This window comes from Phyllobates terribilis, unplaced genomic scaffold (genome assembly GCF_046119375.1).
Source record: "Phyllobates terribilis strain yellow unplaced genomic scaffold, ASM4611937v1 Scaffold_9__5_contigs__length_417890890, whole genome shotgun sequence".
In the NCBI taxonomy this organism is placed as follows: Eukaryota; Metazoa; Chordata; class Amphibia; order Anura; family Dendrobatidae; genus Phyllobates; species Phyllobates terribilis.
The window spans coordinates 345,421,122-345,443,311 of record NW_027362769.1 but is presented as its reverse complement, the minus strand read 5'-3'; the positions used below and the strand labels follow the sequence as shown (position 1 = coordinate 345,443,311).

The following is a 22,190-nucleotide window of genomic DNA, read 5'->3' as shown; positions in this document are numbered from 1 at the left end:
GACCAGTGAACAGCTCTTCAGAGTGTCCAAGTGTGGGATCAGTTGCTGTCTGACGACACTCGGCATGGTGGGAGGAAGGAGCATCAGGGTGAGGAGGAGTATGCGGTCGAGACTCACGGCTACTAAGATTTGACCGTGTGGAAGACAGACCGGAGGTGGTGGTGCCCAGGTAACTGGAAGTATTATCTGCTATCCAATTAATAACCTGTTCACACTGATCAGTTCGCAATACTGGTGCTGTTCTGTGCTTCCCTAGTAATTCGGTCAAGATGTGGGAGCGAGAAAATGTGGCTGTTGGTTGTGGCACATTTTCACTTTGGCCACGGCCCCGTCCCCTGCACGCACCATCACCAGAACGTCCAGTTCCACTTCCCTAGCCACGCGCCTTACCCATTGTAAAGGAAGTAAAATAGCTTACACTCGCACTATCAATGGAAAAAGGGTAACAAAAAGTAGATTAGAACCGTGGAAGAGGAAAACCACAGTTCTATTTCTCTGGCCTACGCCCGACTCTTTTAAGCAATCTGAACAGTCAGGGAGAAACTATTACTGTTTTTCTTTACGGAAAAAAAACCAAAAGCTAGATAATAGAGATTTTTTACCGTGGAATGGCAAAACCACAGTTATAATTTACTTGTGTATACCAGACTTTTTTAAATATACAGTTATATGAAAAAATTTGGGCACCCCTATTAATCTTAAGCTTAATGTTTTATAAAAATTGGTGTTTTTGCAACAGCTATTTCAGTTTGATATATGTAATAACTGTTGGACACAGTAATGATTCTGCCTTGAAATGAGGTTTATTGTACTAACACAAAATGTGCAATCTGCATTCAAACAAAATTTGACAGGTGCATAAGTATGGGCACCTCACCAGAAAAGTGACATTAATATTTAGTAGATCCTCCTTTTGCAAAAAATAACAGCCTCTAGTCGCTTCCTGTAGCTTTTAATGATTTCCTGGATCCTGGATGAAGGTATTTTTGACCATTCCTCTTTACAAAACAATTCCAGTTCAGTTAAGTTTGATGGTCGCCGAGCATGGACAGCCCTCTTCAAATGATCCCACAGATGTTCAATGATGATCAGGTCTGGGGACTGGGATGGCCATTCCAGAACATTGTAATTGTTCCTCTGCATGAATGCCTGAGTAGATTTGGAGCGGTGTTTTGGATCATTGTCTTGCTGAAAGATCCATCCCCTGCGTAACTTCAACTTTGTCACTGATTCTTGAACATTATTGTCAAGAATCTGCTGATACTGAGAGGAATCCATGCGTCCCTCAACTTTAACAAGATTCCCGGTGCCGGCATTGGCCACACAGTCCCAAAGCATGATGGAACCTCCACCAAATTTTAATGTGGGTAGCAAGTGTTTTTCTTGGAATGCTGTGTTTTTTTGCCGCCATGCATAACGCCTTTTTGTATGACCAAACAACTCAATCTTGGTTTCATCAGTCCACAGGACCTTCTTCCAAAAAGAAATTGGCTTCTCCAAATGTGCTTTTGCATACCTCAGCCGACTCTGTTTGTGGCGTGCTTGCAGAAACGGCTTCTTTCGCATCACTCTCCCATACAGCTTCTCCTTGTGCAAAGTGCGTTGTATAGTTGACCGATGCACAGTGACACCATCTGCAGCAAGTTGATGCTGCAGCTCTCTGGAGGTGGTCTGAGGATTGTCCTTGACTGATCTCACCATTCTTCTTCTCTGCCTTTCTGATGTTTTTCTTGGCCTGCCACTTCTGGCCTTAACAAGAACTGTCCCTGTGTTCTTCCATTTCCTTACTATGTTCCTCACAGTGGAAACTGACAGGTTAAATCTCTGAGACAGCTTTTTGTATCCTTCCCCTGAACAACTATGTTGAATAATCTTTGTTTTCAGATCATTTGACAGTTGTTTTGAGGAGCCCATGATGCCACTCTTCAGAGGAGATTCAAACAAGAGAACAACTTGCAAGTGGCCACTTTAAGTAGCTTTTCTCATGATTGCATACACCTGGCTATGAAGTTCAAAGCTCAATGAGGTTACAAAACCAAAAAAAGTGCTTTAGTAAGTCAGTAAAAAGTAGGTAGGAGTATTTAAAACAAGAAAATGATAAGGGTGCCCATACTTATGCACCTGTCAAATTTTGTTTGAATGCAGATTGCACATTTTGTGTTAGTACAATAAACCTCATTTCAAGGCAGAATCATTACTGTGTCCAACAGTTATTACATATATCAAACTGAAATAGCTGTTGCAAAAACACCAATTTTTATAAAACATTAAGCTTAAGATTAATAGGGGTGCCCAAACTTTTTCATATAACTGTATTTGCAGCTGAACAGTGAGCGACACACTCAAACTGTTATTTTTAGATACAAATGGCCCAAAAGTGAATAATACAGAGGTTTGAACCGTGGAACTGCAAAACCACACTTCTGTCTCTCTGGCCTACACCAGACTATTTTCAACAGATATATTTGTGTCTGAAAAATCAGGGAGACACTATTAGTTTTTTTTTTAAGGCAAAAAATGCCAAAAGCAGGATAATAGAGATTTTTTACCGTAGAACAGCAAAACCACAGTTATAATTTACTGGTGTGTACCAGACTTTTTTAAATATATATATTTGCGGCTGAACAGTGAGCGACACACTCAAACTGTTTTTTTTTAGATACAAATGACCCAAAAGTGGATAATACAGAGGTTTGAACCATGGAACTGCAAAACCACACTTCTGTCTCTCTGGCCTACACCAGACTATTTTCAACAGATATATTTGTGTCTGAAAAATCAGGGAGACACTATTAGTTTTTTTTTTACGGCAAAAAAAAGCCAAAAGCAGGATAATAGAGATTTTTTACCGTGGAACAGCAAAACCACAATTATAATTTACTGGTGTATACCAGACTTTTTAAAATATATATATTTGCGGCTGAACAGTGAGCGACACACTCAAACTGTTTTTTTTAGATACAAATGGCCCAAAAGTGGATAATACAGAGGTTTGAACCGTGGAACTGCAAAACCACACTTCTGTTTCTCTAGCCTACACCAGACTATTTTCAACAGATATATTTGTGTCTGAAAAATCAGAGACACACTTTTTTTTTTTCTTCTGGGGGGGGGGGACACAAAAAGGTTAGCAAGACAGGTATTTGCACAGTGTGAAGGAGGAAAAAAAAAAGAGGATTTAGATGAAAAAAAAGGAGCAACAGGAGCACACAGGACTGTAATGCAGCGTTTGATGGTATAACCACTGCGTCTCCTATACAGCCTGCCTGCCTGCCTGATATCTGGGATGGATATTAGTCCTGAGAAGGACTGTTTGTTTGATCTGGCAGCCTTTACAGACCCGTCACTAACTATTTCGCAGTATATATCTCTCCCTAAATCAGCAGCGCTGTCCCTACACTGTCTGATCCCAGCCGTCTGTGTCCAAGATGGCGGCGCCCGGTTTTAAATACTCAAGGTGACGCTGTGCGGCCAGCCAATCAATGTAATGCCCACAACCAACATGGCTGCGGCATTACAGTGACTGGCTGGCAATCCCTGCATGTTCATTGGCTCTGTAAAGAGCGCCAAACATGCAGGGCGGAGACCCGAGCTCCCGCCCAAGTAACTCGGAAATGCTCGGTGCTCGCCAAACATCCCGAGTAGCGTGATGCTCGGGCAAGTACTGAGCAGTGACGAGCATGTTCGCTCAACACTAGTACCTATACATCATCTCTTGTGAAGGGGTTAAATGCTGAAGGTATATCCTCAGCATATACCCCTCGTGGGAGCACACCCTTAGAGGATCTAATCCATATGCTGTGGGAAAAGTTTTTTAGAACTTGGAGCAGATTTTAAATCTGCAGCATATCAGTTTAGGACTCATTGAGTCCGTATTTCACTTAGATATTCTAGCAGGGTTGTGGAGTCGGAGTTGTGGAGTCGGTGTCCATTTTGGTGGAGTCGGTATAAAATGGACCGGGTATGTGCACACGTTCAGGTTAGCAGGAAAAACGCTGCGTAAAATACATGCATTTTTATCACTTTTTTTTCATGCATTTTTTTTTGCGGATTTTTCCTCACTCATTAGTATGGGTTAAATCTGTTGCAGAAACACTGAAAGAATTGACATGCTGCAGATTTAAATCTGCACAAAACCTGCAAGAAAAAAATAAGCAACGTGTGCATGAGACTTTAGGAATCTCATTCACTGCACAGAAAAAGTGCAACAAAAACTCTATGTGTGCACATACCCTTTTAGTCACGGAAATTTCTGTTAACAAAATCTTCAGTCAAAGATTGGCCATGGGTAGAGTGTAATCTGCAGAAAATCTGCATGTAACACATTGAAATTTGTTTGCAGATTTTGATGCAGATTTGCTGCTGATCAACTGCAAATCAGCACTGAGCCGGCATTCTGATGGCTAATTTAAATAAAAAAATATATAAGGAATTAAGAAACACAAATACTAGTAACTTCAGCATGATGTTTTTTATTGAATCAGAAGTAACCATAACAATATATATCATATGCATAAGCTGTAATGTGTCTTATCTACATAGTCTAATCACAGCTATAAATATTCATCTAAAAACATAATTTACAATTACTATAAGAAATAAAAAAAAGATTTTACATTCTATGTTTTAGAAAAAGATTGTAGGCACACATACTGTACTTGGTACTATCCAATGTGGTTGTGCAATTTGTCGTCTACACCGGCCAGACTGCTTGTAGGCACCACATTATTCGGCACCGACCCACTGCTGTATTCTTATCAGAATGTTACACCATAAAAGCCAATTTAGACACCCTCATAATTGGGGATAAATGTTTGTTGGAACGCTTGTTTGCTAATTATCGGCTCATATAAAAATTCCATGAATCACCTGATGAAAAAGCAAATGGATCAATCATGCCAGAATTAAAATCATTGTTCTCGGCTGCACATCATCCTGTGTAAACAGGGCATGTACTGCCGATAATATTCTATGTGCACAGAACAATCGGATTAACAGTCATTCTGTGTGCATAGAATTCTGTCCGGCCTGTATAAACGATCACCATCGCCAATCAACCGCCTTTTTAAATGCACCTTAAAAAAGACCTGTCACCAGGTCAAAAATGTTCAGTCATTGCTCTTATTTTATTCTCGCTGGTCCATTGAGTATTTTATCTTATTAATCCACCATATAGTTCCAGAGATATCCACCTTTTATTTAGTGCTTGTTTTTCCTGATTTTTACAAGGGGGCATGGTCCACAGGATCCTCAGGGGCGAGGCTCACAGGATCCTCAGGGGCGAGGCCCACAGGATCCTCGGGGGTGAGGCCCACAGGATCCTCTGCATAGATACCCTATGAGACATGTCTCCTTGGAAAGAACATAATTAGCACTGCATAAAATAGGCCCCTATCTCTAGGAATGGAACACTAAGGGGAGAAACGGGAATAAAATAAGAACAAAAACTGCCTACTTCTGACCTTGTCATAGATTTAGTGAGACACTTAAAGGGGGCCTATCTTGGATGGATCCAGACAGTGGTGAACAGACATCATTATCATATTCTGTACTGATTTCCATAAATTTGATGGAAAAAATAGTATTCTTGCCATCAAAAGTGATAGAAACCTTGTCAGAGCCTCCAACTGAAGAGACAGCATTGTGGGTATATCCTAAGCGACCGTTCGCCCTTTGTTCATTTATGATCAAGAGATCAAGGTGGCTCTTTATACACCACATCCGTAAACTTCACCCTTCCTTAGATGAGACCAACATGGTCGGTCTCGTATAGGGTATTGGTGTCTGGCTCTGGTCCGGTACTCCAATAGATGAATTGGGACGATAAATCCAATAGATGCTACATTGCATATACTTGCGCACTATATTTCAGCCTAATATTGAAAAATATTATATATTCTGGAAAATGACTTGACTCTAAAAAAATTGGGGGTCATATTCCAACTTGAGCAAATTATCTTGTGAATGGACCAATGGCTTATATACATATAGCACCTAGAGAAAAAAGTGTCATCACTAGGACACAAGCAAACTCTTATAATGACTAGCTATATGTTTGAACCTCTTTTTCTCTCGCCATTGGGACATTTAGTAACCCTGTATTTTTACATTTTAACACCCAAAGTTTCAGCTGGTGGCAGTTCTCCTCCAGTCAATATTGCTTTGACGCATAAGGATCTGCGTTCAATATTATAAACCTATACGTCACTACCTTTTGCAAAATCAACTGACTCAATCTTGTGAACATTTACTTAGCCCCTTAGGGTTAGTAATTAGCAATGATTAGCTGGAAATTCCTCTACTCCCTTCATGATGTCCCTGTTTCTACCCTGTGCAAAATACAGGATAATGATATTAAATCTGTCATCCTTTCCATTTTGATACCCGAACATGTATACTTTATGACTTTTTATTGTAAGATGTGTAAATTGTGATAAAATTCTATATATATTTTTTATTTTCTGCATGGTTTTACTTTTTATACAGTATATGATTATTTTGCAAGTCTTCACTCTGACTTGTCGGTCATAATGTAGCCTTAGACTTACTTACTTCAGTGGTCTTATGTTGTTGGGTTATATGCTCCATAAGTAAATGAGTGGTTACTTTCTCCTTCAAGGTCAACATCATCATCTCTACCTGCTATTATCTTTCCATAGACTTGACAATTGACAAGCAGGCTTGTCTTAAATCTTTGGAGGTATCTTATATAAATATACCACACCAAATATATATATATATATATATATATATATATATACACAACTATATATATATATATATTTATTTATTTTATTTATATATATATATACACACTTGTTTAATATTGTTATGCAATGAATGAGCCTTGTAAAACTCCGATCTGAACTATGTGTTACAATATAATACATTTTTCACATTGTAAGTAATACAGTAATAATACTTTTAGCATACCCATATTATAAAAGATGATGCTGCCATTTGAAAAGACATACATTTTATATCATTTTCTTCAGCATAATCATAAAGATGGAGCTAATTTTGTTAAATGCAGCTATTAGACAGGCTTCAATTTAGTAAGTGCCCAGTGTTGGAGTATAGAGGTCCATATGGCTTTTATGAGTACTACTGGATCGAACCGTCATCCCAAAGTCCCAACCATCAAAGTACACACTTTGGAAATGTTCTAAAATGTCTAATGCCTGGGAGTTGCACAAATTTTGTAACTCTTAGTTCTCATGGTGAAGGCCACTTCTGGAGTGAGGTCCAAGTCATCCGTACTCATTCCTGGAGGAGGTGTGAATGTGAACTTCTGCAGCAATCCAGTGATGAAAATAAATAGCTCCATTCTGGCAAGGCTTTCTCCAGCACACACCCTGCGCCCTGTGTATACAGAAAATAGTCACCTTATGGGGTCTGTAAATCACAAGAGAACTGGATCCTCAACAAGAGGAACTTTTAGCATTCTGCTTTATTATTGAGCTCAGTCTATAATCAGTATGCAGTAAGCTCCCAAGCTCCCTCTAGTGGGACCGTAGATTGTCAGAATTACAGCATCTAACTTTATGTTCCCAATTCATCAAAGTATTTTTGCCAGAAATTAGATTTAAAACACTTTGATGTGTCTAAAAATATTGTGACTATCAGAGTTCTCATGCCAGTTTTGCCCAGTTCTACCAAAATGGGGGAAGCTAGGGCGGAATGTGTTCATGACACCACAGTTCGTCTAATGCATGGTGAACAATGGGGTACAGTAAGCCAGAAATCTTTCTCCAGTCACCGACTGAAGTAAGATGTGACGAGGCACACAACACTTTTCAGACACGCTAGATTCATAAAAAGGTGCTTCTGACTCCAGCATTCTCCCTCAGCAAGACCGGCATGAACAATACCAAAGTTTCTTCAGGGAATTTGGAGCTTTGATCAGAAAAAAAAGTTTTCTGACTGTCATAAAGGTATATTTGGAAATTATTTGGCAAAACTTTAGTGATAACAATAATCTCCTGCTACCTCAACCTCAATGTGGACAAAACTGAACTCATTATCTTTCCCCCATCTCGCATATCTTTCCCACCTGATCTTTCTATCACAATAAAGGACATTACTCTTTCCCCTGTACCGACAATCCGCTGCTTCGGAGTAACCCTTGACTCTGCCCTGTCCTTCAAACCCCACATCCAAGCTCTCGCCACCTCCTGTCGCCTCCAACTCAAAAATATTTCCAGAATCCGTCCTTTCCTCAACCCTCAATCTACTAAACTACTTGTGCATGCCCTCATCATCTCCCGACTCGACTACTGCAACATCTTCCTCTGTGGCCTCCCTGCTAACACTCTCGCACCTCTCCAGTCCATCCTCAACTCTGCTGCGTGACTAGTTCATCTCTCGCCTCGCTACTCCTCTGCTTCCCCCCTTTGCAAATCCCTTCACTGGCTCCCATTTCCCCAGCGTATCCAGTTCAAACTACTAACACTGACCTACAAAGCCATCCACAACCTTTCTCCTCCGTACATCTCTGAAGTAATCTCCCGATATATTCCCTCACGTAATCTCCGATACTCCCAAGACCTCCTTCTCTCCTCCACACTTATTCGTTTCTCACCCAATCGCCTCAAAGATTTCTCCTGAATATCCCCCATCCTATGGAATTCTGTGCCTCAACACATCCAATTATCCACCACACCTGGATCCTTCAGACGGAACCTGAAAACCCATCTCTTCAAACAAGCTTACAGCCTGCCATGACCTTGTTTTCTGCCACCACCAACACCGGAGCTATTGCAACCCCTCAACCTACCGTCTCCTCCCCCATTCCTGTAGAATATAAGCCCGCAAGGGCAGGGTCCTCTTCCCTCTGTACCGGTCTCTCATTGTTAGTTTGTTTACTGTAAATGATATCTGTATTTGGTATGTAACCCCTTATGTACAGCACCATGGAATCAATGGCGCTATATAAATTAATAATAATAACAATAATAAAATAAGTTAGTGCAATCTACTCACCTTTGGAGAAAGGATAAAATGCGTCTTTCTTCAAAAACTTTCCATCAGCATCCAAGAAATGATTGGGGTTAAACTGTTTGGGAGTCGCCCATTGGGTTTCATCAACGTGAACGGATGCGAAGAGTGGAATCACTGTGGTTCCCTAATATATATAAGGACAGATGTGTTACATGTGCTTTACACTTCTTCTAAATATAATAATCGCTAGTGGGATTCCAGCTATTCCCACAATGCTAGTTGTATCTAACATAGGCAGGCATAAATGTCTCTTTCTTCTATTTTTCATGGGCAGCCTTGAAAATTTGAACTCCTCTTTACAAATGTTTTAGATTTATTTATTTTACTCACTTTTATAGCGCCATTAATTAACATTGGGGCTCACAATCTACATTCCCTATCAGGATGTCTTTGGAATGTGGGAGGAAACCGGAGAACCTGGAGGAAACCCATGTAAACACGGAGAAAACATACAAACTCCTTGCAGATGTTGTCCTTGGTGGGATTTGAACCCAGGACCCCAGTGCCGCAAAGCAACAGCGCTAACCATTAAGCTAATGTGCTGCCCATGTTGTCCGCCATCCTCATGAGCTCTGTATAACCCCTCCTTCACCATTGATTGGCAGCTTTCTGCCTATGCACAGTGTACACAAAAAGCTGCCAAACAGTGGTGTGGGCGGGGTTATACAGAGCTCAGCATTCAAAGAACTGGTAGGCTTTGTTCACATGGGCATTGGACGTTCTGTTTAAGAAACTCTGATCTGGCTAAAAATACTGAACAAAGTAGTCCAACATGCTGCTCTATTTTTTCAGGTTAGTCTAGTACAGGGACCCGCTGTGAGATTTACATGTTTCCTTGTGGGCCAGTCCCAGCCTGCCCCTATAACATTTCCAGCTGCACAGTTCCCTCCATTACAATACCAGACACACGGTGTGTTTCATAACAGTCTCAGACATACAGTACACCTATACAATTGTCAATGGTACTGATGTCCCCATACTAGTGCCAGCCACAGAGATTCCCAATAATTGTGTTAGATGGACAGTCTCCCATAGCAATGGCTGGACATACAGTAACCTATAGCTTTGCCAGACACAATTTCCGCTAGAAAAGTGCCAGACACACAGTACCCCTTACAACAATGGCAGACACGCAGTGCCCCTCATAACAATGGCAGACGCACAGTGCCCCTCATAACAGTAACAGACATACAATGCTCCACATAGCAGTAGCAGACATACAATGTCCCTCATACCAGTGGCAGACACACAGTACCCCTCATAACAGTGGCAGACATACAGTGCCCCTAATACCTGTGGCATACATATAGAGCCCCTTATAACAGTGGCAGATGTACAGTGTCTCTCATAACAATGGCAGACATACAGTACCCCTCATACCAATGGCAGACACACAGTACCCCTCATAACAGTGGCAGGCATACTGTGCACCTCATGCCAGTGGCATATATATAGTGCCCCTTATAACAGTGGCAGACGTACAGTGTCCCTCATAACAATGGTTGACATACAGTACCCCTCATACCAGTGGCAGACACACAGTACCCCTCATAATAGTGGCAACATACAGTGCCCGTCAGACCAGTGGCATACATATTGAGCCCCTTATAACAGTGGCAGACATACAGTGATGCTCATACCAGTGGAAGACATACAATGCCCCTCTTACCAGTGGCAGACATACAGTGATGCTCATACTAGTGGCAGACATACAGTGCCCCTCATACCAGTGATAGACATACAGTGATGCTCATACCAGTGGCAACATACAGCACCTGTTATACCAGTGGTAGACACACAGTGCCCCTCATACCAGTGGCAAACATACAGCACACGTTATACCAGTGGTAGCCATACAGTGTCCGTCATAGCAGTGGCAGACATACAGTGCCCCTCATACCAGTGGCAAACATACAGTGCCCCTCATACCAGCGGCAGACATAAAGTGTCCCACATACCAGTGGCAACATACAGTGTCCCTCATACCAGCGGCAGACATACAGTGTCCCTCATACCAGTGGCAGACATACAGCGCCCGTTATACCAGTGGTAGCCATACAGTGTCCCTCATACCAGCGGCAGACATACAGTGTCCCTCATACCAGTGGCATACATACAGTGTCCCTCATACCAGTGGCAGACATACAGTGTCCCTCATACCAGCGGCAGACATACAGTGTCCCTCATACCAGTGGCAGACATACAGTGTCCCTCATACCAGCGGCATACATACAGTGTCCCTCATACCAGCGGCAGACATACAGTGTCCCTCATACCAGCGGCAGACATACAGTGTCCCTCATACCAGTGGCAGACATACAGTGTCCCTCATACCAGCGGCAGACATACAGTGTCCCTCATACCAGCGGCAGACATACAGTGTCCCTCATAACAGCGGCAGACATACAGTGTCCCTCATACCAGCGGCAGACATACAGTGTCCCTCATACCAGTGGCAACATACAGTGTCCCTCATACCAGTGGCAACATACAGTGTCCCTCATACCAGCGGCAGACATACAGTGTCCCTCATACCAGCGGCAGACATACAGTGTCCCTCATACCAGTGGCAGACATACAGTGTCCGTCATACCAGCGGCAGAAATACAGTGTCCCTCATACCAGTGGCAGACACCCAGTGCCCCTCATACCAGCGGCAGACATACAGTGTCCCTCATACCAGTGGCAAATAACAGTGTCCCTCATACCTGTGGCAACATACAGTGTCCCTCATACCAGTGGCAACATACAGTGCCCCATGCTGACATTGACTGTGTTATAGATATGAACTGTACAGTACAGCACTGTATATACAGTAATAGTGCAACCACCAATAAATGTTTAGAGATCAACTACAGTTGTAATCCGGGTTACTTGAATAGTGAAACAATTTGGATAACGCTTACATTAGGTTTTGTAACACAATATTTATTGCCAGGAAAAGAATCACCTTTGGTATAAAATAGTCTCGGAAATGCACATCGGTGGATGTGGAATGTGGTAAATACTGGAAGATGCTAGCAAACCGCTGAACTTCATGGACTACGGCCAAGCAGTATGGAAGGACTTTCTGGTCATCCCATCTAGGAGGACGTTCGGACCCAATCACATTTTCAATTTCATCCTGAGCTTTCCCTGAAAAACATAAAATTTCATATTCTTTTCATCCGTTGTCTTAACCTGCCCTCGACGCTGTGCCATGATGTGACCAAATCTTTAGTGGGGCAACCTGTGTTACTACTTACTCTGTATATGAGGATATTTCATCATGAGCAGAATAGCCCACTGTATTGTGGTTGACGTGGTCTCTGTCCCACCAAGCATAAAATCAAATGCAGTGGCCAAGAAATTCCTTTCTGTGAAGAGTTTCTCTTTTTCATCTTCTACAATTTCCTAAAAGACCCAAAGACATAAAATAGTGATATTACACCATGATATTCATCTACAGGGGTCGGAGATAAAGGACAGTGATGTGGCAACTAATTTAGATCTTCCTAGTGTTCCTATAAATTACTAAAGCAGTACTGAGCTTAACATTTGGGCTGTACTTATTACCTAATTCGTTATAAAATTATATTTTAGAAATATGCACCTGTGAAAGGGTTATGCCCATCTTTAGAAGATGCTACCAATCCAAAGGTTGGGCCTGGGACCTCCACTGATCCCAAGAAAGTAGCTTTGCAGAGCCTCGTCTTGATGGAGCAGTGACTGATCATGCGTATCACTGCTTCATTCGATATCTATGGGACTACGGGAAAATGCTCAGCACTATACACAGCAGTGATACACATGTCCGGCCACTGCTCCATTCACAGTCCCGTTCTCTGGATCAGTGGGGGTTCGTCCAATAGAAAGGTGACAACTTTCAAAGATTCCCTGGGCATTTCCATCCCAATGATGCATGGCTGAGGTGGGAAAACCTGCTTGTATGCAGTGGCCAGAAGTAAGATTTCGGAAAACAGATGAGATGACTTTGCTCCATTTTTTCCATAAATTCCATACAGGGAAATGCAAGTTCCCAACACGCTGTAGCACCTCCTTGGATGACTGAAATAGGACACAATTTTATAGTTTTCATTTACTTAACAGAGCCGCATTGACAATTCTGCTAACTGTAATAGGAAACCGTCAACAAGTTGGTCTACAAATGCACTCTTAACTGTGAAACTAAGCTGATAGAATGTGCATTAAAGGGGTTGTCCCAAAGTACATTTTAATGAATAGATCTTGGAATAAAAATAAGTTCTGTAATTGGATGTGTTTAAAATGTTTTTTTTCCTGTTTTTAGATAATCTTCTGAGAAGTGGAGAACACAAAAGAAAATATACAGGACAGCATGGGATCATAGCTGTTTCTTTTTGTGAGTTAAAGCATTTGCTGCTTATTTTGAAAAGTTTTACCCCACCGAAAGCAGCAGCTGTGATCCCATACTGTCATGTCTGTATTCTCTCTTTTGCATCTTTCCTCTCCCCAGGAGCTGTGGTATGTGCCGACCATGTTCCTGTACGGTCAGACACAGCCATTACACATTACATAGCAGGGGCACATTCACTGGATTAACTAGAGTTAAAAATTTGCACCTGGGTCCCCACCTGCATGTTGGTCAGATGTATGGGCCCTTGTAGCGTTCTAGATCCAATAAAGATATGTGTGTTGGCCTCCCATGTAATAATGTCCCCCATCCTTCTTACAATAATCTCCTCTATCATGGCCCCTTTCAGTAATAATGTCACTATCCTGGTCCCTTTTAGTATTAGTGCCCCCCATCCTTGGCCCCATGCTACAACAATGTCCCCATCCTGGGCACCTTCCTGGTATAATGTCCCCCATCCTGGTATAATGACCCCAATCCTGGCATAATGTCCCCTTTCTGGTATAATGTCCCCATCCTGGTATAATGTTCCCCATTCTGGTATAACATTCCCATTCTGGTATAATGTCCCCTTCCTGGTAATGTCCCCCATTCTTGTATAATGACCCCCATCCTGATATAATATTCTGATCCTGGTATAATGTCCCTACCCTGGTATAATGTCCCCCATCCTGGTGTAATATCCCCATCCTGGTGTAATATCCCCATTCTGGTGTAATATCCCCCATACTGGTCCCCTTTCGTTTTACTCCAGCACATTTTAAAAAGAAACAAATGATAATTCTCACCTTCCCCACACCCATAATGTGTGGCGTCCTCCTCTTAACCGACACAGAAGCTAGCAGCTGACTTCTGCATGCAGGCATACTTCTGTATAAATTTTAGCTGAATGTGCATCTGAGGACACACATCCAGGTGAAATTGGCGACGGCGGGTCCTCTTCCCGCACGGGCTCAATCATTATGCCCCTGGACACATTTATAAGATTATCTCAGCACAGGAACATTTTTTTAAAAAACATTCAATTGTGGAACTTTTTTTTATTCTAAGATCTATTGATTAAAATGTACTTTGTTAATGGGAAAACCCCCTTAAGACAGACTTCAATGTAAACCATGTTGTTAATTCCACATATAGGAGTTGTCTCTTGCAGGAAAGATATCTTTACCAAGCACGAATATTTTCTACTTTAGGCTAGGGATCGAGGAAGACTTCAACATAAAAATTGCAAAGAATTCAGCAAAAAACAGTGGTCCCAATTCATCAAATAGTTCACCAGACTTCTGTGGTAAAATTGCTTGCAATGTAACAAAATTTTTCAGCAAGTTTTAGCTGCACAAAAATAGTTACGACCATGTTACAGTTTTTTCTCTAGTTCTGACCAACTCCTGCAAGTTTTTGAAAAGTTGGTGGCGCATCACCAGGTGGGGATGCGATCAGTGGGAATTCTGACAGAAATGTACTCTAGTTCCTGATTGGAGTAGTACGCTGCTTGCAGTGGCATATAGCAGCTGAAAGATGTGTCAATTAAGAAGTGCATGTCTCTTAATTGACACATCTATGACTTTACCACGTGTTACTTGATCTTACTCTTCATCAAGGCTGGCATACATCATTCATAGGATAGGTTATAAATATCAGATTGGTGGGGGTCCGTGACTTGGCACCCCCACCAATCAGCTGTTATTTGCTTTAACAAAGTACAGTTTCATTCTATGTGTAGTAGCCGCTGCCGGGTACTGCAGTACAGCTCCTATTCTTTTTTAGCAGCTGCTACGCTACACATTGAATGGAGTTGCGCTTTGCATTTCCTCTCAATATGTTTATATCCGGAGCAAATGGCTGATTGATAGGAGTGTCAGGTGTCAAGAGGTCACACCCAATATTAATATATGACAACCTCATTAAGTATAATTTGTTATCATTTTATCCTCTGCTTATTCTTGGCTTAGAAATCAGGTGAGCTTTCCTTATTATTGGTTAAAAGTGATCTCTGTATACATGCTCATACAGGAAAGGTTTAAATCATTACATGACCCCGCCAACCTGACTCCTAAACCCAAAAAAGAGCAGAGATTTAAATTAATAAAATACAAATTATTACACATTCACTCTTTTTCCACAAAACTATATATTAATCATCTCAGCTCATCCCGCTTTATGCCATGATACCGTTAAGTTGGACTGCAATTTTATGGTGAAAGGTTCCCTTTAAAGCTCTTTACCCTTTCATCCTTCTGCACAAAGGCTTCGGCAAATGTCCTGAAAGAATCTTCACATTTAACTTCTTTTGATTCGTTAAAGAGATCCTTCAAGATTTCATTTAGTTGATCAATCCGGTTCCTAACAAGTCGAGGTTCTTTGAAGAAAAATTTCAGCTTTGGTAAGACATTGTATATCTAGAATAGAAAAATATCCAATGATATGGCTAAATATCATACTGTAGTGTGCAAGGCTAAATTACAGATACAGTTCTGTAATAAAGGGCTAGAAAGACTTAAACGGGGTTGTCCGACGAACAAAGTACATTTTAATCAATAGATCTTGGAGGGATAATAAGTTACACAATTGGACATGTTAAAAATTGTTCCTGTGATAAGATAATGTTATAAATGTGCCCCTTCTATGTACTGTGTAATTGTTGTGTCTGACTATGCAGGAACATGGTTGGGACATGCCACAAGGAAGAATAATTGATTATACAGATGACATAACAGCTTGCAGCTGCTGTTTTCTGTGAGGTAAAACATTTCCCTGCCTGTTTTATCACAGGAGTGAGTGTTTCTGCCGTGTCTCCAGTTCTATGTAATCATCATAAATCAAGTCAGTGAGTTAGGAGCTCTGGATGCCGCTGAGCTCATGTCATTAAGTTGATTTATGATGAAGTCAGAGATGTGGAGATGTTGCAGAAATACTCCTGTTATAAAACAGGAAGGGAAATGTTTTACCTCATCTAAAGCAGAAGCTGCAATCCCCTGCTATGTCGACTCTTTAATCGCTTATTCTTCATTCCCTGGCTAAGAATAATGGTATGTGCCAACCATGGTCATACACAGTCATTACACAGTAAACAGTAGGGGCACATTTATAACATTGTCTCAGTACAGGAACATTTTTGTTAACATATCCCTCTCGATTCTAAGATCTATTGATTAACATGTACTTTGTTCATGGGACAACCCTTTTAAGTCACTGGCTTGTGCAACTGAACCAACCCATAAAGAATCACCACCCCAAAAAATGTATGCTTCAAGTTTAATATAAGCGCCCAATTCCTCCCAAACCCTCCTGCGTTACTTTCACCACCCCCATCCTAATCAATGCTTCCATTCAGTATTATGAATGTTGATCTAATTATATGAGAACCCTATGCGCTTAGCCTTCAGAATAAGCCCATCCTCTCACTGTGTATAATACATATTTGCTTCTGTATATCCATATCTCGTACCGGTTTCTATGCTGTTACCCCATGTCCTGACCTGAGTTCTATCTTTGTCTTTATCTGGTGTATAATTTATTTACTAATCACTATTTTCAGTGATACTGATGTACTTTACCTTTGCTGGTGGAGTACCAGTATTGATAACAAGGTCATCCATGATGGTTATCATCTTCTGAAATGTTGGGTGGTCATAGTCAAAACGTCTCCCAAATAACATCCCAAAAGTTATGTTAGGGGCAGCCAAATAAAGTATTTTCTTATCAAAAGGTTTCCCTGGAATACACCATATGAAATGACATTACCACACAAATATAATGCATAGAAACCCCCCAAAATGTATATGTTAACAAAAGCACTGCTTGGACCAGATGATTGTCCCAGTAAATTCCTGACTGTGTGCAATGAACCAATTATAACCGCAGTGCAATCTAGTCAATACTTAAAGTCATGTATGGTCAGCACATGCCAAGAAAACTCAAGGATTGGTAGATCACCACTGCAGAACATGGAACCTCCATGAGAAGTGAGTATACAGGAAAAGTGTCTCAACGCTTCGACATCACAGTGTACTGTGTATAACTGACGCCACTCACCATTATAAGACTGAATTGCTGCACTTAGAAACTGTAGCTCATCGATAATTCTGCCTTCAATGGGTTTCTTCCCCATCCCAAGATCTCTTAATATGGAAAGCATAAATCTTCGAGTTATTTTCCAGATTTCTCCATTGGAGAAGACCACTCCTAGAAGAGAAGACATTATAATATATCTTTTGTCAGATACCTAATTTCCTCAATCATTTCTTGGATGCCTGGCATAAAAGTCTGTCCTTACAACTGATCTCTGACCCTTGGACAGAAGAAGCCTTCCACTTCATTATTGGATTATTTTCTTTAAAGGGATTTTCCAACTGGAGAGAAATTTCTGCAGTTAGTATATTTGCCAAATTGTGATAGTGTGCAATGTGCACACTGTCAGGATTCCCCTGTATCACGTGACCTCCAGAATGCGATTTTCATTCTTACGGTCACTTGTCAACTAGAATCTCATCCTCTCCTCTCAATATTCTTAGTAGCAATATGTGTTGCCTTTATAGTATGTGCACCTTGTTCCCATCACTGGTTCTCAGATGTGGGACTAATCTGATTTTATTATGCAGAGGACTAGACTGCATGGAGCACAATCATGGCACAAAGCTTCCACAGCTATGTTTGCTAATGCTAGAGATTACACGCATGAACTCAAATTTTACAAATAAGTAATTCCAGGCTAGAATGACTTGATAGGCTTACTTACCGTGATTCATCTGAAAGTCATCAGCAATAGGGATTGCACCACGATTTCCAAAATCATAATTGGCTGTGACCAGAGCCTCTTTATTAGCTTCGTACCCAACCAGAACCACTGCTTTTGTAGAGCCCAAATGGAAGGTGAAGAATGAACCATATTTCTTTGCCAGCTGTAAAAGAATAATATTTTATCTCAGTTATTATGTGAGTCATTGAAACACTTCTAATCACAACCAAATAAAATCTATTGTTCCACTGCTGACATGCATATTTTACTCAAAAGCCTCAATCCTTGAGAGTGCATACTACTTTGTATTATAGCTTCTGGTGTGGATGCCCATGAACCTTACAAGTGCAATATTCACCCTTTAGAGAGGTTGTCCACTACTATTGCATTGATGCCCTATCCAGGGCACCCCTGCCGATCACCTGTTACCGGTGGTGGCGATGGAGGCCGCTCACTGGAAGTGCTTACTTGCGGAGCTTGTCCGTCTACTTGTAGCTGCCGGGGTTTGGTACTGCACATCTGCCTTCTATTACAAGTGGACGGCTAGCTCCGTAAGCAAGCACTTTCGGACAGTGACCGCTGCCACCATCGATAACAGCTGATCAGCGGGGGTGCCGGGTGTCGGACCCTGGCCAATCAGGATAGGGCATCAGTGTTAAAGTAGTGGACAACCTCTTTAACTTCTAGTTAGCCAACAAAGTTATCCATCTACTCCCCTGTTCCCCTACAAGAATACTCAAGACTTAAGGCCAGATAAAATGAAAAAGACCTTTAGGGATATATATGTTTAACTAATTAACAAACATGTATATATACATATTAAAAAAACAGCAGGTTTCTTGGACCTATACAGACCTGGCACCCACCATTATTCCAAAAACATACCGGTTTTGCCCCCAGCTGTCACCATCTGCTTTGGAGCACTATATGCCACCACAAGTGGCTACCTTATTTCTCCATTGACTCCCACTAGTATTTTTTTTATAAAGCCTTTAATAATGAAGTGTTGTATCATGCAACAATCCTAGCTAGACTTTCCTTCAAAGAAAGATTATTTGCAGAGAAATCTGATATACATTCAATATAACTGAATTAAACTTTTTTTCCAAAAAAAAAATGTTCCTAAAGGTTGGACCCTCCACCGATACAAACATTGATGGCTTATGCTAAAGATAAGCCATCATTTGTCAATGTTCCATGGTCCCCCTTTAAAATCGAAAGAGTAACCCAACAATCTCTCTTTTGATAGTGGGATAGTGTTATATATCAAATATGCTTCATTGTCATTTTTTTTGTTACCTGGGTTTCATTAGATAACCATGGGGAATGAATGGATTGTTAAAATATTACCTATGGGTGCCTACAAAAGTCCATAAAGGGGTTGTTTCGTGTTTATTAATGGTTAAAGGTGCAAAGTGATTATAAAAACATGCAATTTTTCAATTTACTTCTTAATAAAATTTCTCTAAAGGATGGAGGGAATTTTAGTTCTCCAATTTAATACTCGTTGCTTAGGTTTTCGGCCACCTCAGAGTGGTTGGTTTCCCAGGCGTGGAGTGTGCGCTTGAGAGCGCTGCTCTGAAGGTGACCAGATCGCTGGATGCAGCCAGCTTCAGTGTGGCTGCACTTGTTCAATGCCAGAAAGGCAAAGCTTCCTCTTCTAGCAGCACTGGACAGAGCGCTGCTCAGATCAGAGTCATAGTCAAGACCATGCCTCTGGTCTGAATCGTCAATTTTCAGGAGTGCACTGTTTCCCCACAAGCGGTGCGCTCCGAAATACGGAAAATTATCACACGCCTTAAAGAAGCCGGATTTATAAAAGCAATCTAAAAGAAATATGTCTAAAAAGATTTAAATTTTTTAAGAACAGAATACAAAAACTTTTTCATTTTGGACAGTTTCATAAATCTCCATTGGTGTTTTACTATAATTTATCCAATAATTTATCCAATAAGAAAATTTTTTTTTGCTTTGCCCGGTCAAAACCTACATTTTCTCAACTGTTCCCACCATGAAGTCCTACATCAAAAGTTGATTGCACCACCAATAACACCTTAAAGAATAACCATTGTATATACATGAAACTCAGTAACTTTGTAATATATTTTATAAAATATAATCTGCTTCTTACTCCTCTTGGATTGATCTTTCATTTTCAATTGATAAGTAAAATCTGTATTCAGTGAAGACACATTTTCACATTACGAGTTGGTGCTTTATAAGATTCTATGGAGAGGGAGGAGGTAGAGGTAGAAACAGACATTCTAAGGAGGAGGTAGAGGTAGAAACAGACATTCTAGGGAGGAGCTAGAGGCAGACACAGACATTCTAGGGAGGAACTAGAGGCAGACGCAGACATTCTATGGAGGAGCTAGAGGCAGACACAGACATTCTAGGGTGGAGCTATAGGCAGACACAGACATTCTAGGGAGGCACTAGAGGCAGACACAGACATTCTAGGGAGGAGCTAGAGGAAGACACAGACATTCTAAGGAGGAGCTAGAGGCAGACACAGACATTCTAGGGTGGAGCTATAGGCAGACACAGACATTCTAGGGAGGAGCTAGAGGCAGACATAGACATTCTAGGGAGGAGCTAGAGGAAGACACAGACATTCTAAGGAGGAGCTAGAGGCAGACAGACATTCTAGGAAGGAGCTAGAGGCAGACAGACATTCAAAGAAGGAGCTAGAGGCAGACACAGACATTCTAGGGAAGAGCTAGAGGAAGACACAGACAGGCAGAAATAGACATTCTAGCGAGGAGCTAGAGGCAGACATAGACATTCTAGGAAGGAGCTAGAGGCAGACACTGACATTCTAAGGAGGAGCTAGAGGCAGACAGACATTCTAGGAAGGAGCTAGAGGCAGACAGACATTCTAAGAAGGAGCTAGAGGAAGACACAGACATTCTAGGGAGGAGCTAGAGGTAGACATAGGCATTCTACTGCAAGTTCTCCTAAAAAGGCAGTTACACTTTAAGTAACAACTGAACTCATAGGTTATTATAGGTTAAGAGTGACCCCATAGTAGCGGCATTTCCTATTACCCTTGTAGCTACATCTACATAAATACCACCAATTAAGCTGCACGATACATGGATTTTGTTCTCACTGGGTGCCATAGCCATGACTGACTGGAGGACCCTCTTTTCTTCTTACGCTCCAGTCCTGCTCTCACTGTCCATAAAGTTTTCATGCATTGGGGCAGAATTTGGACTGATTTTGAGCTTAGTGATCAAAAGTAAAATAATAGTTTTACCTCTATAAAAGTGAAGTCTTGTCTTCTCACATCCAGTATGTGCAAGTTACCAATAAAGGGGAGCGGGGTCGGTCCTGGTGGGAAATTATAAATCTTTCTTTTTGTAAAGCTCAGTAGGATCTTCACAACCATCATTACAACGGTGGAGAGAAGAAAAAGGGTTACTGCTCCTGAAGCCATGGTGCATCTACTGGTTGTAGAAGTCTCTCTTGTGTCTTTAGGAAAGTTACCCAGACTTAAATATTGTACCTCAACAGCTGAACTCCTCCCCAAACAAACATCATTCCTGGATCTGATGAGTTATTCTAATGAAGAGTTGAAGCAAGGGGACTCGTTTGGTTGGCTAAGTTTCAGACACTTAGTAAATGAACAATATTTCTCAACATGCATACGCAGCCTATAACTGCCAAGGGTCAGATAACACAGTACTTAATGTCCGGAATTCATTTATTGCAGGCGTAGCACTGCATCTTCATAAACACGGATCTAAAGAGGGAAGAAATAATTACCATATTTTTCTCTCTAGGACTTGTTCACACGCTGCATTTTTGCCACTAAGCACTTTTTCAGAATTAAGATTTTATATTACCAGCAAAGTGAATTAAATCTCTGAAACTTTATGCACAAGCTGCTTATTTTTTCCTTGCAGATTTGAATCATTAATACATTTTTCAAATCTACAGTATATCAATTCCTTCAGCGTTTTTGCCAACATTTTTCACCTACTCAAATGAATGTATAAAAAAAACGCTTGTAAAAATGTGTTAAAAACTCACGTATTTTACGAAAAAATCTGCTGCAATTACTCACTGTGTGTATGT

The 22,190-nt window shown here is 41.1% G+C and overlaps 1 protein-coding gene across 1 annotated transcript; it reads right to left on the bottom strand.

The window, feature by feature from the left end:
- Positions 1–4,452: 4,452 nt before the first annotated feature.
- LOC141162213 (cytochrome P450 2W1-like) lies at positions 4,453–21,613 on the bottom strand. The gene is made up of 9 exons (XM_073648068.1): positions 21,370–21,613; positions 18,111–18,273; positions 17,408–17,557; positions 16,930–17,087; positions 15,598–15,771; positions 12,246–12,393; positions 11,951–12,135; positions 8,983–9,124; positions 4,453–7,362 (listed from the first exon to the last, which is right to left on the bottom strand). Exons 1-9 carry the CDS (start codon positions 21,547–21,549, stop codon positions 7,175–7,177), a joined length of 1,488 nt encoding a protein of 495 aa, XP_073504169.1. The 5' UTR covers positions 21,550–21,613; the 3' UTR covers positions 4,453–7,174.
- Positions 21,614–22,190: the final 577 nt, after the last annotated feature.